Source organism: Natator depressus, chromosome 3 (genome assembly GCF_965152275.1).
Source record: "Natator depressus isolate rNatDep1 chromosome 3, rNatDep2.hap1, whole genome shotgun sequence".
Classification (NCBI taxonomy): Eukaryota; Metazoa; Chordata; order Testudines; family Cheloniidae; genus Natator; species Natator depressus.
Window position 1 is genome coordinate 99,342,681 of NC_134236.1, and position 17,745 is coordinate 99,360,425.

General features: G+C 39.5%; 1 protein-coding gene across 1 annotated transcript in view; it reads left to right on the forward strand.

Annotated features, from left to right (window-relative positions):
* Positions 1-17,745, forward strand: part of LAMA2 (laminin subunit alpha 2) — a 472,624-nt gene that overhangs the window by 385,126 nt on the left and 69,753 nt on the right. The window contains exons 37-42 of the mRNA XM_074948401.1: positions 63-225; positions 507-717; positions 2,353-2,469; positions 4,017-4,180; positions 8,331-8,469; positions 13,590-13,692. Coding sequence (XP_074804502.1) covers positions 63-225; positions 507-717; positions 2,353-2,469; positions 4,017-4,180; positions 8,331-8,469; positions 13,590-13,692 — 897 coding nt within the window. The remainder of the gene's footprint in view (positions 1-62; positions 226-506; positions 718-2,352; positions 2,470-4,016; positions 4,181-8,330; positions 8,470-13,589; positions 13,693-17,745) is intronic.

The following is a 17,745-nucleotide window of genomic DNA, read 5'->3' on the forward strand; positions in this document are numbered from 1 at the left end:
AGTCTCTGTGTCACTTTTATTTACTTATTTCCTATATGTGTGTTTTGCCCCCAAATCTGCAGCTGTAAATGAAAATGCTGTAAAACTGAATGAGACGCTCCGAATCCAAGACAAGACCCTGGAGAAAAGCCTTCAGGCTCTGCAGAGTGATATTGATAGAATGATGAGAGAACTGAGAAGAAGAAATTTGAATGCGCAAGAAAGGGCAGCCCAAGATGAGTTAGAGTAAGTAGAAGGGTCACAAGCTTCAACCTCCCCTGAGCCCAATAAGATGAGTCTGATTAATATGATCGTAATCCATTCCGATGGGATTTCAAAAGTGGAGGTCACCGAAACATAAGAGAAAAGGATTCTGATATTTCATGTCTATTTTGTAGCCCTTGGATTCCTGAAAGTGCTAACATTTGTGTAAAATTATCCACAATGGAATTAAAAATGATGAGATTAATGGGTGTGGTGAAGATGAATTCAATGCCTGTTTTTTGTTTGTGTTGTGGGAATTGCAGAAATGCAGAAGCCCTTTTGAACAAAGTGAAGAAATTATTTGGAGAGCCCACAGAGAAAAATGAGGAGCTCAAGAATGAGGTCAGGGACAAGATGGCAGATTACAAAAACAAGGTTGACGATGCTCGAGACCTGCTGAGAGAAGCCAGTAGTAAAATTAGAGAGGCCAATCGCTTATCTGCAATCAACCAAAGAAACGTGACAGTGATAGAGGTTAGTGCTGATGATCAGATACCCTTGACTTACCACCATCTTGAGGGTTAGACCAGAATCTGGAACTCTGACCCCTTTGGTTCACATGAACTTTTTACAACCAGCAGAATATATACATGCTGTGAAGAGCCCCTTCAATGAATGGTTTTTTCTCTCTTCATCATTCTTATTATTTCTTCTAAAAGCAAATAGAACCCTAAGAAATTTCAGGTGGAGGATGCCCTGGATCCCTGTAGTGCATGTGGGGTGAAATTCATCCCAGTGCAAAGACCCACAAAAGTCCCTATGCAAAATTTAAACCCTGGGTTAAGGTTTTAGCAAGAGACCAATTACAGTCTTCACTATCCTCTGTTTGCATCTTGCAGCCTTGCACTTTCACCTTTATATCCCACCTCTAGAAAGAAATGAACTGGGTGTGTAGATGTTAAAGAGTAATAAATCAAAGTATATCTTGGGTAGTTAGTAGCTGTTATAAATGATCTCCCTGGTAGCAGGGGAGTCTGCTTCTGATTTAATTTTAATTGCAAAGACTTGAAAAGCACATTATACTTTTCATTAACAAGCATTTATCCAAGATAGAAAGAGCAGAGTCAAACATAAATGAAGATAAATGTTTCAAACTCTCGTTGCTCTCGATGTGTTTTTGCCTAATATACAGTGATGAGGTTAGAGTTCCAGGACCTGAGTTTTCATCAGAGGTTTGTGCGCTTGATTGATTTACAGATAGATGCTGTATTGTAAAGAAGTTAGAAAATATCAGCTGCTTTACATTTCTTTTCAATGGGGTTAGAGCAGAGGAGATGGGGTGATTGTCTTTTATCTAGGTTCTTATGCACTCCCTAACACAATAGATGATACAATTAATAATAATAATTAATAAAGTAATAACAATTATCTGAATGCTGTGAAAAGTCCCCTCAACCAATGGTTTTGCTCTCTTCATCATTCTGAGATTTCCATCTTTTTTCCCTTTCTCTTAATTTGTGGCCATCATTGCACTTTCCTGTTTGCCTGAATGATGCAATTTTATGGCCTGCTGTCAATCTACTCTGTGATGCTTAATGGCTCTGTACATGATGTAGCTAGTACTTTGAACTAGAGACAAAGGAGTGCCATCCCTCTTGTGCAATGTATGCAGTATCCACTAGTTGGAAACATGAAAGTCCCAAGGTTGCTTCACAAACTAATAAAGCAACGGTGTCAAAAAACCCAAACCCCACAAACAGGAAACTTTTATTAAATGTGGGATCAACAATTAAAAGCAAGAATGAAAATTAATATGGATACTTCAGGAATCTTCACAACATTTTGCTTTGGGCTAATTCACTGTCATGCTTGGGGAAAATAACACTATGAAAAGAAGAGAAAGGGTTGGGATTTCTGACTTTTCGAACTCATTCTACTCTAGTGCTACAGTGAGGCAGTTCTGTGGTGGGGCAATATAAAACTCAGATATTGACTATCTTTGCCATTGAGACATGCTGTATTTTTATTTTTTGCTCTAATATCTCTGAAGGTATCTGAAGTTTCATGTGGGGGGGCCCAGAAAAAAATGCAGGGGTATTGGAATGCCTGGCCACTCCTGCTTTACCTTTGCTTAATTAATTTATTTCATTGTGTGGATTCAACCTATAGAAAAGGAAGCAAGCTGTAGAAAGTAGAAGACAAGAGGCCGAAAAAACACTAAAAGAGGGGAATGACATCTTGGATGAAGCCAGCCGTCTTGCAAATGAAATCAATTTAGCTGTGGAGGTGAGTGGTTTTGGTTTGGTTTGGTTTGGTTTTTGAGCGTAGGTACATTGAGGTAGCTAAATGGATAATTAAAGGAACACCTAATTAATCCAACCTTTATTAGTGTTGGAATATTTCAATTGGAAGCACTTGGCTTTCCATTGTTGTGTGTACAGCCTGGTTGTAAAGGATAAATTGGTATATAAACTGATCAAGGTTGACCCAATCTGATTGTATTACACACAAATGCATATATACGCATCCCTTACTTTTTACAGATGCTGTCTGCTTCTGTAAGTGTGGTATTAGGCATCTAGGTTTGAACAAAGGATTCTGGCCTTAGAATAGCAGGTGCAAGAAGTCCATAGGCAGTCCTACCCTTGGCTCTATTGTCTAGATGCACATGTACACACATAAAAAGAGTTTGGAAACACTACAAAGAAAAGAAACATACAAAATTATTACCTAAGGGCCTGTGGCTGCAGACCTTGGGCTGGGTAGATCAGTGGGACTTGCGTACCTATCTCACTTGAATGCTTTTGAAAATCCCACCCTAAAACTTCTATAGACGTGTTTGGGAGGACTAGTCACAAGAAGTGATGGAATGAACAAATTCTTCAGACCATTCCAGCCAATAAAACATTAGAACAAATCATGCCACCATATATTCTTCATATGCCATACATCCTACAGAAAAATGCTTTCAGAAATATTTGAGAGTTTTAACTTTAACATCATTATTTCTGTATCAGTTTTAGGCTAGTTTAGCTATAACTTTATTTCTTTCATGCAGTTACTCCTGATTTTCACCAGTGTAAGCTAGAGAGGCCTTTAATGGAGAAAAATTAAAATAAATATATTTTAGAAACCTCTACAATAACTTGTCTATAATGCTATGATTTTACAGTTTGATACTTTAGTAATATACACTCTCTGATAATTTGCAAAATATTTAATTTCAAAACAGCCACTGGTCCAAGAAATAATATTTCTGTCCTGCACCTCAAACAAATGTAATTTGGGGGGAAATTCCATATTTTGGGGGGGGGGGTGGATTAGAAACTCTCTTGAGGTCATTTGTTTGGGGGAAAGTGATGGCTATTTCAAAAGTGTAGCCCTTAGTGATATGGATTAATAAGCAAAAGTGTAGGTGAGTCAGTCAAAGGTGCATGATAAATAGAATTTGTCATATGGCTTGGCAGTTTATCTCAGGGATATCACCACAGCATAGTATAAATATTTCTGCATCCATAATTTAGAAAATATCTCCCTAAGAGTGCATGTGTGTGAGTGTTGTGTATAAAGTGTGTTTTTATCTTTTCTCTTACATCATTAAGAAATAAGGAAGAACACCAAGTTCAAGACAGTCAAGTCTTCAATGGAATAGTGGCTTTTAAAATAGCCTAATTGTCCCCATGTTTCAACACTGATGTGTTTTTCCTTATTAGTTCACTGAAGTTTTATTAAATGTCCAAGCACATGTGATTATATCTCATAGAGAAACAATATGCAAAGGGCTATGCTGTTTGCATTCAGCTCTTTAAATACTCTTGTTTTGTGGCTTTCAGTATGTGGAAGACATGGGGGATAAGATACAACCGATCACTGATCAGCTGAAGGATAAAATAGACGATCTATCCCAAGATATTCAGGACAGGATGCTTCCAGAAAAGGTGTTGCAGGCTGAGAACCATGCAGCCCAGCTGAATGAATCATCTGCAATACTGGATGGGTAAGTCAGCCATTTCTTCATACTTCTAAAACACTCATAGCCTAGGGTCTAGAATTCCCTGACAGAAATAGAAGGGGATTATTTTCAGACTTTAACTTCTGTGATTACGAATATACAAGATTCCAATGCTCTATACAGAGCCCAGTTAGGAGAGGCTAGATTCACTTCTTTGGAGGAGCATCAAAAGTCTGAGTTAGATATGGGGCTTAGGAAGGTATTAGACATGTCTTGGGGTATATCCAAGATAATCAAACCCAAACATTTCTGAAAATCAACCAGTAGATGGAAAGTACTGACACTTTCACAAGAAGTTCTCCTATTTCAAAAAATATTTTTTCAATCTGATCTCTCTTGTGCCTTGTGTTGTCATTTACACCAGGGCAGAGTGGGTGCAAATTGGTGTAAGATGCTACCCTTCTCATTTAGTGGCATTTCTTACAGTCACTTTCCCACAGTAATAAATGACACCGCAACATGCAAGGAGAAGTCTGTTTATCTTTGTGTGTTTGAAATTGACAGCCTTTCAGCTTGTGCAGTTGCTGACTCTGGGGTAAAGGAAGCAATTTAAGCATCACTTTCACAGAAAATTGAGAATACCTAAAACTTGTTCCCAAAAGCTTTGGTAGATTGTTTAGAATTCTATTGCTGAGCTCCTTCATGTCATTTGGAAAGAGTCATACAAACTGATGTGATGTGCAACAGACTGTGGAGAGGCAGATAGACAAAAAATACTGTTGCCATTGAATTGAGCCCCGGTTCTGGGAAAGACTATGGACCATGTTGATTTTGTCTGAGGAACTCTGAAGAAGAGGAAAGCAGAGATGACAGGTGGGGGGGGATAAAGCAACCTCTAGTTATGAGGGGGATGCTTGTCACTCCCTGCTATGCCTCCTTACTTGCTGGTAATCATGGGGGGCAAGGCTTGTACTCTTTCCTCCTTTAATAGATTAAGCTAACTGAGGAAAAAGGCACACGTATCAGAGTGTCCAAATGGGGAGCTATTGTGAATAGTTTGCTCTGCATTAGTTATTCCTATCCATTTCCTCATGTAGACAAGCCCTTAATTCACCAGAGGGTAAAGAACTCGGTACCTGACAATTCCTGACAATTTTTGTTTTTAAGCAGGAAAGTGCTGATTAGTCAAACCTGAAACTTTTCACAGAAAAGTTCCTCAGATTCAGGATGGACTTTCTGGTGAGAAAGAGAGACACACCAACCCATCCAAGAATAGCCAGTTGGTTAGGACACTGAGGTGGGGTGTGGGATATCCTGATTCAAGTCCCTGATCTGCCTGGTTCAGAGCATCACCAGGCTATAGAGTCACTCTCTCAATCTCTCCTGCTTGAGCTGTTCCACTTTGCATACATAATTAAATATTCACTGGGCTAGAAAGAGAGAGACTCTGACTCTGTAGCCTGGTGGTTAGGTCCCTCACCTGGGACATGGGTGACTTGGGTTCACAGCTCTGCTCTAAACCAGGCAGAGCAGGGACTTGAACCTGGGTTACCCACATTCTAGGCTATTGACCACCAGGCTATTGGCTATTCTGAGGCGGGTTCATTTCTGTCTTATGTTTTTTTGCAAAATTTTTTGAAAGATCTCAGTTTTGTTCCAGGGCAGAACTAAACACATTTCAAAACCTCAAAAAAATTTCACAGCATGGAATTATTGTTTTGCAGCCAGCCCTACTTGTAAACTGATAAGCTTGAGAAGGTTGATAGACTATCCAGTAGATGATGTTTGTACAAAAACACCAGTGAGTGTCATACAAATATGTCACTCAGAATATGGTTGGGCTCTACAGAAGGGACTATATAAAAATAGCACTGGGGGCTCCCTGTTTGTTGTGTCTCTCCACTTCCATATCAAATTTAATGATTTCACAGATGAAAAAATTTTCAGAGCCCAGAGTGAGTTTGCAGGCATGGCAGTTAGGGGAGAAAATATTTTCATATGCAAGTTGAGCAAATTTGCTAGGGAATCAATGAGACACACATCATAGAGTCGCCTGCTGCTATATTTTCATAATAAAGCCCCACTTTGAAAAGGGAAATGATCCCCAGGATCTCAAAGCACTTTCCAAAGTAGCCAAAATGTTCAGACCTCAGAAGGCAAAGTTAGGTTGAGATAAAAGTGGCGTAATTTTCAGAGGTGTTGTGCACATCCAACTCTCATCAACGTCGATGGGATTTGTGTGTCCAAAACATTTCTGTAACACCTTCCAGATGACTGTTTCAAAATCCTTTACAAGCAATCATGAGTTTAGTCTCACAATGACGCTGTAAGGTAAGTAGTATTTTCACCATTTCATAGATGGAGAGACTGAGGATATGTCTAGGCTGCAATCATTGCAATCTAGGCTGCAATCATTGGGTGTGATTTGCAGCTGGAAGAGACATACCCAAGTTAGCTTTAATCTAATTAGCTTTAATCTAATTCATATCCAAATTAGCTTTAATCTAGCTAGCTCAGGTCCCAGAGCAGTGAAGTTGCTTCAGCATTGGCTGTATAAATCTGCCCAGAACCCTGCTGCTACAGCTTCACAGATCCAGGACCCAAGCTAGCTAGAGTAAAGCTAACTCAAGTATATCTACTCAAGCTGTAATCACACCAGTGATTGCAGTCTTAGACATACCTTGAGGAATGAAGAGGAAGAGTGACTTGCTGAAGGTGTAGCGCTCAGAACACGGACCTCGTGATCCCTGGTAGCCTGCTGTAGCACAGCCGCCCACCTTTGGCCATTTTTATTTTTTCAAAGCTGCTACATGGATAAAATCACGTATTTTAAAGTGTATATTTTTAAAACTCCCACAATAGCTTACAGCTTTGGAACAAGCAATTTATCTCAGTGCCCACATCTTCTGCAGATAACTAGCAGGTCCAATTCTAGAGACTTGTGAGTAGAAGCTCTTAGCAGCTATTTCCATGCCAGTGTACAGTATCTCTGGGGAACAAGCCACAGTATTATCCCAGATAAAGTATCTGATTTGATACTTGCAAAATTACCAGTTTCACATTCAATAGAGTCATATCTGAAAAGTAATCTTTAAAAACTGAAGCTTTTAATACGGTCTTATGTGTGAGATTAAGAGGGAGAGGAATTGCACAGCCTTGTGTGGGGATATCCTGTCACCTTGTATCACAGGGGTTCTCAAACTGGGGGTCGGGAGGTTATTACGTGGGGGGTCACGAGCTGCCAGCCTCCACCCCAAACCCCACTTTGCCTCCAGCATTTATAATGATGTTAAATATATAAAAAAGGGGTTTTTAATTTATAAGGGGGGTCGCACTCAGAGGCTTGCTATGTGAAATGGGTCACCTGTACAAAAGTTCGAGAACCACTGTTGTATCAGGATAAAGCTATTTACCTCAGACACCTAGACACTAGACATTTGTACTTTCTATTAGCTATCTATGGTATTTATGTGGACCTCTTTACCATAGTATCTATGTGCCTCACAATCTTTTTAATGTATTTAACCTCAGAACTTGGCTAACCTCACAGGGGTGGTGTGATATCAATATTACTAAGATACGGAGAGACTAACGGTGATTCTACACTTAGAGCTAAAGATGTACTTTGTGACCCAAGGACACATACCTATACTAGCTCTCAACAAGCTAGCATGCTAAAAATAGCAATGTAGCCTCTGGAGGAGCTAGCCTCCCCGAGTACGTACTCAGGCAGCTGGCCCTTCACGCTGCTGCAGCTACATGGCTATTTTTAGTGAGCTAGCATAGGTCCATCTTCTCAAGATGGAAATTACATCTCAAGCTCGAAGTGGAGCTGTACTGTGGCTTGCCCAAGATCACCCAGGAAGTCTGTGGTGGAGCAGGAAATTGAACATGGGTTTCCTGAGTCGTAGGCTAATGCCTTAACCACTGGACCATTCTTCCTTTCAATGTGAAATATCTCCTCAACCCACAGTACACAAAACTATTGTTGCTCCATGTGACACTAAGAAAATAAAATTTGACACCCCCTTTAAACACTTAGCACCCACACTTCAGAAACCTCAAATATGGCATTGTGTACTAGAGCCAATCATTAGAAATCTGGGCTGTTTGGCTCAAAGTGCCAATCCATTTTGCTCTGTTGAGCTACAACTGCGGTTTTTAATGGTGTGCCGTACCTTTTCCACCCTAACAGAATCCTTGCTGAAGCTAAAAACCTCTCATTCAATGCCACTGTAGCTTTCAAGGCATATAGCAATATCAAGGACTATATTGATGAAGCAGAGAGACTCTCCAGGGAGGCCAAGGCCCGTGCAAATGAAGCTATGCAACTGGTAAGAAAAGTGAATGGTGTCTGTTGGAAGGGAAGCTCAGGCTGCTTCTATGCCCCTGGCTCCCTGCACCCCCTTCATTCCAACTTCCATGTGCTATCATCCTAGTGCTCTATCTATATCTTCTCCTACTGCAAGAGCCCCCAGTTCTGAGATCATATCTCCACATACTCCTAGTCTATGTCCCTCCTGATCCCATTTTCTCCTCTCTGTGCCCCCTACACTGTCCTTTTCTGGACTACTTCCCCTTTATTTTTATTCCTCTCTCATACCCTTCTGCCCATGTCTCCCCTCACCCCCCATCCCTGACTCAAGTCAGCAGCTTCTGCAACAAAGCATCAAGACAGAAGCAGGTCAGTTTCAAGTCAATGTTCTGAAGAAATCTTTATCTTGGCAATCCCCCACAATAGCTCCCTAAAAATATTTAAGGGCATTTCACCACAACAAGGCCATTGAAACAAAACAGAACTGGAGATGGCGGGGCCAGTCCACCCTGCAGATGTGATGAGCCACACAAACTTAGGAAGATTTTTTGGAAAGTGAATGGCAGAACGATTTTTAAACACTGGCAGCAAAAAACTGCATTTACAAACTGTACCAAGCTTCATCCCCAAGATGAGATGCAACAAGTAAAATTTCAGGGGGTTGGTTCTTTGGGAGGGTCAAGGCAACTAGAGGGATTTTAAATGGGTATTATAATGGGAAGCTAGCTCTTTAACCTCAACTATGAAGGAACTACCTCTGCTCTACAACAAACTCAGCAGAGGCAGAAAGCCAGGGATATTTTGTATTGGGAATAATGAAGGAGTTAAAAGCTTATTTATAGAGGCAAATATGTGACCAGCTGACCTGCACTTCACAGACACCCAGGCTGAAAATACCCCTGCAGATGACAGAAAACAGTGAAATTGGAAAATCCCTATACCAGATAAAGAAACTGCAATGATACAGATAGCTAGCAGAAATAATATAAAGCCCTGTGGATTCAGAGTTACAAGGCTAGAAATAAGGACAATGTGACCAGTCCATATTCATGAACAAGATAATAAGGTCTGGATTTTAAATCAGTGTTGGTCACATTTTTTGCAACTTTAAATATTAACTTACGGTTCAAGTAGCACTAATTACTGAATTTATCTCTTTATGGGAAAATGGGGCCTCACATATTGATATGTGCTGGGGAGCTATAAACATAGTTCCTTCTATCAGAATTACCAGTTTTAAAGCAAAGGCAAATAAAGAGTATTGGGTTTATTTTCAGAATAAAAAACCAGAAAAATATCTCTATCTTTTGCTCCTTTGATGCCTCAGAGACAGTGAGGGAGACAGATGTTATGATGGTTGAACGGGAAAGAAGAGAGATGCAATAGTCAGGAAACAAAGCAGGTGATTGCTATATGGCTACAAAAGGGCATATGTCAGAGAGGCAATGAACCAGCTGATTATACTATAGAGAGAAAGAGGATAGATAATTTGAAATGGAATGAAGAAAGGATGTGGACAGTGTGATATAAATAGAGACAAATGATTACCAAGGACGGAGACCAAGGCATGATTAAGACACCATTTTTAAGGGTACTCATTCTTATGGATTCAATAGATATAACCTTATTTGTTTTATGCAAGTTGTATAGAATAGGGATCTAATTGATAGAAAAATAGGAATGTGGAGGGAGTAATGAGTTAATGTAAAGTAATGAGTTTAGGGGAGTTCTTCTTGCTAGGTGTTTGCCATTCCTAGCCTTCATAACATATAATAAAATACCTACTTCTGTATCACACAGATTCTTAAATAGAAGTGTGATGAGTGGTCATTTTAGGGTTTTATTTATGTTAATGGAAAGGATGCTTTCTTTTCAAATGAAATTAACAGTGTTAAAAGCTAGAACTAAAAGAGACTAAGAAGCATTTCACTAGCAGGAAGCCTGATAGATGACTAGAAAAGATAATCCATATTTAAAAATATGACAGAAGAATTCCTCCCATTTTTTTATGATGGATTAATTCTCCCTTTTAAAAGCAAAATAAATTAATCACTGATGCAGCATCTCCAGCATTCAAGCAGCTTTCCGCAGCCCATCACTTATTGTGGGTGGTGATGGTGATTGGGTTAACTGACTGAAAAGCTGAATCATGAGAAAGGATTTGGCTTGTAGTTCAGAGTTTAGAATCAGTTTTAAAGTGGTGCTTCAAGAGATATTTTTAATGTGATCAGATTTTTTTAAAAGTGCAGGTGCGGTCTACTAAGCAAGATCAAGGAACTAGAGCTTGTTCTATAGTACAGAGTTAGGTTGACATAAGGCAGCTTGTGTCAACCTGATTATGTCAGTTGCTCCTGCTGACGCAAGCGCCATACTACACCAAAGACATAACTCCACCTCCACGAGAGGCGTAGGCCTTATGTCGGTGTAGTTAGGGCGACGCAGTGTAGTAGACGCTGCATTACTTCCATTGGCTGGTGGCTGTCATTCTTGTCAGTCTCACAGCTCCAGCCATGACAAGGAGGCCGTGGGGCCCGTGGTGGCCTCCAGCTAGAGCCTGGCTGCCATCAGAGCTCCCTGCTCCCAACCGCACTGCTGCCTGTGCTCCCCGCTCCTGCAGGCAGCCCTGCTGCCCCTGGGCTCCCTGTTCCCAAACGGGCTGCTGCCCGGACTCCTGGCTCCCCGCTCCTTGCTCAGTGGCTGCCCCCTTTTCCCGGCAGGGAGGCGAAAAGCCCAGGGGGCAGTTGGGCTCCCAGCAGGGAGCCGCGGGAAGCTGAGAGCTCTGGCTTTCAGCCCCCCACACTGCCCCTCTTCAGTTGGTGGAAGTGCTCTGGTGAGGATGCGTATCACCGACGGAAGGAGGGCAGTGTGGATGTCGTTTGACAGTGCTTTTCTTTTTCTATTATCTATTTTTTAGCATATGGACTGATACAGGAAATCTAAACACAGTATCAATCCATATGTCTAAACACACAGTATCACCTGCTATTAAAACATGAAGGAGTTCACCATCACACACACTTGCCTACACACATGAACACTCATGTTGCACACAGTAAGATATTGGTAATGTCTGTGCTTTTCGTTAAGTCAATATCTTATGAACCACAAATCACCAAAATGCACACTTTGTATAAGATGCTTTGATTAGTTGACTTTTTAATAGCATATTTCCTTTTAAATTGTTTTCAATCTGTACATCTCTATTTATCGCTGAAAAGGTCTTTGTAAATATTATCTTTAAGCTATATGGAGTGCAATCAGGGTTTCTGGCAGAAATATCAGCCTGGCCCTAATTACTCAGCCCCTTATTCAACCCACATCTTGTTTTTGCATGGCAAATGCAGCCTTTCTACTTCATTCTATCAAATATAAACTGCTTTAATAGCCAGTCAAGCAAGCCCAGCAAATTGTTGTTAATAACAAAATGATCATTAGATCTGAAGTTCTATGCTCACAGAGTAATCATTCCCTAGCTTCCGAAGCTCAAAGGAAAAAAGAACATAAAAACATAATCTGATTTGACAGGTGTATCTGCTGCCAAAACTGGCCAAACATGCCTCCTTAAGGAGCAATTCCCTTATTGCACTGGAGATCAAGTAATGATTCCTCACGGATACTCTTTTTAAGGGATTATGGGTATCATTTTTACTATACGTGCAATGAATTATATTAGCTGTTACTCTATGTTAAAAATAGATATATAAACAGCTCTGCAGTTTTTATGGGTATGTTGAAATCAGCAGTTCCACGTGCGCAGGGACTGCAGACCTTGGGTCTGTGAAGCCCTAAGTGAGCTTGGAAGTATGGAATACTATTGCACAATAATGCAGTCACCTGGATTTTGTTTCAGGAGAGCAGTTAAGCACATGCTTTAGTCCGTCCCTATTCAGGAAAGCACTGAAGTATGTGTTTCAGTCCTATACGATAACAAGGAGCCTGAAGCTGGTAGCTGTGCGTATATCGAGTACAGCACCTTAAGCAGTAAAACGCTGTCTTACAGAGAACTGCATTGTGAGGGTGTATTGAATTTCCAAAGAATTCAGGGCTTCTGCCAAGATTTTGATATGGTTAGGCAAATGTATGGGCTCTAATGTATAACAGAGACGTGGGAGAAATCTGCAAGTGTTCAAAAATATGACCTCTGGGCTTTATCGGAATATAAATATTAAATAATAACAGTGTCATTTAATTGGCACGTAATTAATTTTTAAGTACATGTATCTGCCCTGGAAAATGAAAAGTAGCTACTTCTTAATTACATACTAGTACCAAGGCTATGACCCATGACTAATATAAAATGTTATCTGGCTGTCAAGAGTATTCTCAAAGAAATGCAGTCTGTGTTATGGAGTGACCGGAGTTCATTCTCTCAAACTGAACAGTAAATGATTCAGATTCTAGAGCATTTCCTAGCAAGTTAAAATACTAATTTAATTTAGAAAAACAGTTTTTCCTATGTCAACCTTAAACTGTAGGTACAGCTTTGTGTGATTCTCAAATAATGAGATTTTTAAATAGTATTTAGTAGTTAAGAATTTCAGATTTAGCTACACCTTACCCTTTTGTCCCCCTCCTAAGCCTATTTTCATTCATTTCACCTTGACTGACTTGGTTTGATTCAGGAAATACAATTGCTATGAGAACATCTCTCTGGTCTATGTTACAGTCTGTGTTGTGAGATCTAGTCTATTTATTAAACGTTTCATAGCTGTTGTTAAGGAGAAGTATCGAACTGTATTATGTTATTGTGTTCTTAGTTGCAGGAAGAAATCCAGACTGAAAAAAATCTGCTTACATAGATTTGAAAAAAATCCACTCCCAGATTCTATTCTGCTTTCATTACATTCAGAAACAATTTCTCTTTCTGTCTCTTTTATTAACTTCATCATTGACATTCCAAGGGAGCCCTGGTTTCTTGTAAAAATAAAAGTAAATTAATAAGTGAAAAGTATTTTATTAATCTCTGTTGGAGAACCAGTGTAATGGCAGCAGCATATAATTCAGAGTACATTGATGACCGCTTAAAATTTCAACGATTCTTGAGCTAGCTCTTCCTCCTATACTTTTTATTACTTTACACTTGCCCTGAACCAGCTTAAAAATACTTTTCTGTAAATGACACTGCTTGTTGGCCTGCAGGCATCTGGTCCTCAAGGATCATTGAAGGATGGTGCCAAGAACTCGCTTCAGAAAAGCTTCAGGGTTCTTAATGAGGCCAAGAAGTTAGAAAGTGACGTTAAAGGTATGTGTAGTCTATACGACATTAATTTCTGTTGATAAACTACTAAGATTGAGTATGTTCCTAGTGAAAGGAAGACACATCAGTGGGAAATTGAAAAAAAAGCTCAGCCAGGGGACACTGTGACCTAAATGCAGAGCCTTAGACCACTAAGTTATCCTGATAGCAGGAAATGAGTATAATTTGTAACCTTATGACTATTTATTTAAGACTAGCTTCAAATTCTGACTGTGGGCCCATGCAAAGTATTAATGCACTAAAATGTGCCTACATGGGAAACCTGGGTGTTCGGTCCAGTGGGGCTACTTGCTCCCTGATGCTGGTGGGCAGATAAGGGTAATGGTAGAGCCTTAGCTTCACCACTGATTCACTGCCTACCGTAGGTGAGCCAGCATTATAGGTGGTGGGTAGTAATTTACGGCTGTTACGGGCCAGCAGTAAATTACTACCCCACCACCTAGGAGTAAGGATGAAGCAATATAGGCTTTGCAATGAGGAGCTATGCCTCTGAGTCACAATGTCTCCCTGAACTACTCATGGCTTGGTGTTAGAGCTGGAAAGAGAATTGAGGGTTTTTCCACTAAAAATTTCAATGAAGGGGTGGGGGAGTTTTTATCAAAATTTTCATAGGAAAATTCTAACTTTTCATTAAAAAATTACGTTTCACTTTTCAATAACTGAAAACCATAAACATTAAGCCCCAAAACTACAGATTTGGGGCTAGCAATTCTCAAAAAACAAACCAATTTCAGCTTTTAGCCAAAAAATTTTTGCTGTTTAGTTTTCAGTATTCCAATGAAAAAATCAAACATTTTTGAGGAAATGAGACACTTTCAGTGAAAATTTTCATTGAATCAAATGCAATTTTTGATTGCAAAGAATTTTTGACAGAAAATATTGACCAGCCGTAGTTGGTGCAGCTCATGCATTATTTCTTTCTGAGGGCTTGGCTTAAAGTCAGAATCTAGCCCTTAACATACATGCATTACCTTAATATATAGTAGAGCAGGTCAGATCGTATTTATATAGAATGTATTCGAATGTTTTCCTATCAATTACTGAATGTATTTTTGGTGAATATATTTGTCCTTATTTGACCAGTTCTAGCATCTTGCAGCCAGTAGTAGCCTACTTCCAGAGCTTTTTATCCAGACAAATCCTAAACTGTTTTATAAACTTCTTAAAAAGTATACAAAATCACTTATTGTAATCACTAATGAAAGCCATCTCTGGATGGAGTTGAATATAGCATCTGTTCAATAGCTGTCAACAACCCTCCATAACAGCTTAGGACAGGAAGTGAAGAATACCTTATTTGAATGAAACTGAAGGGGAAATATTTGGTAAGCAGAATACAATTACCCACTTTGAATTTGGCCAGTATTCTGAGGTTCCCACCTCTGCGCTTGTGGAAAATGCTAGGGGTTTTTAATGATCACAAGTGGTCTCAACTGCCATTTTATGTCAGCCAAAGAAAAACGTCTCCAGAACTATAGTATTTTGGGTCAATGGTTTAATAAAAACTTGGAAAGAAGAGTATCACCTACCAAATCAGCCTTTGAAGGCCTTCTATCCAAGTACTAACCAAGTTTAGTTTATGATTATGAGATATGATATCAAGTCCAGGGTGGTAACTTAGTGGCTTATTTCAAATTAGGATCCAGTAAATTTGACATGCATTCCTTTGTTGTAGTTTGAAATGTCATCCTGGATCTTTTGGAAAAAAGCTATGTGCAATGGTCATAGCATCTCTTGAATTTTGAGTAATAATCATGACATAGTCGGATCAAGCTTAACTGGCTGAAATTATCATAGCAAGCTAGAGACACTGGAAATAACCATGAAGACAGGAATGTTACGGGCCTTGGAAGCCTGTGAGAAGAAACAGATATGGGGCCTGCAAGGAAATAAAAAAGATGGCACCCTGGAAACAGAGAGACTGACATGATTTTTCTTGCTGACAAATTGCAAGCTCGTCATAGTTTCTGAAAATCAAGATGATTTCTTTGCTTTATGCATCATCACTAGAAAATCACCAACAATAAGATTCTGGAATCAGGTCATAGCTGGTTATTTCCTTGATGGTGCCTAAAGCCATCTGTAGTGCTAACATTAGTTATAAATTGTTTGTGTTAGAACATAAACAAATTTTGTTCAGAAAATGATTGGGTCCAGTCCTTGGGTCCTTTTCCTGCAAAACCCCCATTGACCTCATGCAAGTTGTAGTACAAAAGCATAAGATCTATGGGATCAAACCCAGAGGAGGTAGATCTTAGTGTGTCTTTTTTGGCTTTTTGCACTTAAACATAATTTGGCAGCCTAGGAATTCAACCAACAGAACATATTTAACAAGTAGTAAGTAGTGGATAGGTTTAAAGAGGTCATTTATTATGTTTTATGATCATATTCTCTTTGGGAATTACAAATATTTTATCACAGTCTAAAAGTGCAGGAGATGTGAAAATGTGTAGCACTGATAGCTTGTAAAGCTGGATGTACATTTTAGTTGCCCATTCCATATAATTCTATTGTGTGTCTTGACTGCAAGATTTAGTAAAGATATAGGGATATATTATGAAATTTGGGAGCAGCCCACAGTAACATGTGGTGCAGATCCACAAAGCCGTTGGAGGGTGGGGAGCAGGAAGTAGTCAGGTGAGGGAGGAAGGATGCCTATCTCTCTAAACTCCCAGGCATTCAATAGTACACCCCTTTCTGGGGTACAGCTTATTCCATCAGGCACAGTTGGCCTGTTTCACTGACCAGTGTATATGGGACAGCAGAGATCTGGCTCTATCTCCTCCCCATCCACTTTGATGACCACATTTATTTTGAATACCCAGTGCCACAAACAGTGGAACATGGTCCATAACGATGATTGATCTGTATGACTATTATGATATGGGATTCTATGAACAGAGAATTAAAGGAGGGTAATAAAATTAATGCTATGGGTTTATGGAAAATAGATCCTGTCAAACTAACTTGATACCTTTTTTTGATGAGATTACAAGTTTGGTTAATAAAGGTAATAGTGTTGATGTAATATATGTAGACTTTAATAAGGTGTTTGACTTGGTGCCACATGACATTTTGATTAAAAAACTAGAACAATCTTAAATTAGCATGGCACACATTAAATGGATTAAAAGCTGATTACCTGATAGGTCTCAAAATAAAATTGTAAATGGGGAGTCATGATCGAATGGGTATGTTTCTAATGGGGTCCCACGGGGATTGGTACTTGACCCTATGCTGTTTAACATTATTATTAATGACTTGGAATAAAACTTAAAACCATCACTGGTAAAGTTTGCAGGTGACACAAAAATTGGGAGAGTGGTAAAGAATGAAGAGGGCAGGTCACTGATACAAAGCAGTCCCGATTCCTTAGCAAGCTGGGTGCAAGCAAACACTATGTGTTTTAATATGGCCAAATGTAAACATCTAGGAACAAGGAATATAGATTATACTGACACAGTGGAGGGCTCTACCCTGGGAAGCAGTGATTCTGAAAAATATTTGGGGATCATCATGGATAATCAACTGAACAAGAGCTCCCAGTGCTATGCTGTGGACAAAAGAGCGAATGAGATCCTTAGATGCATAAACAGGGGAATCTAGAAGACGTTATTTTACCTCTGTATTTGGTATTGGAGTGAGCACTGCTGGAGCACTGTGTCCAGTTCTGGTGTCCACAATTCAAGAAGGATGTTGACAAATTGGAGAGAGGAGCCATAAAATGATTAAAGGATTATAAAACATGCCTTATAGTGGTAGACTCAAGGAGCTCAATCTATTTAGCTTAACAAAGAGAAGATTAAGGGGTGACTTGATTACAGTCTAAATACCTATATGGGGAGCAATGGGCTCTTCAGTGTAACATCACATTGGCATACTATGGTCCAATGGATGGAAGTTGAGGCTATACTAATTCAGATTGGAAATAAGACTAATTTTTAATTATGAGAGTAATTAACCACTGGAACAGTTTACCAAGGGTCCTGGTGGATTCTCCATCTCTGACAATTTTGAACTCAAGATTGGATGTTTTTC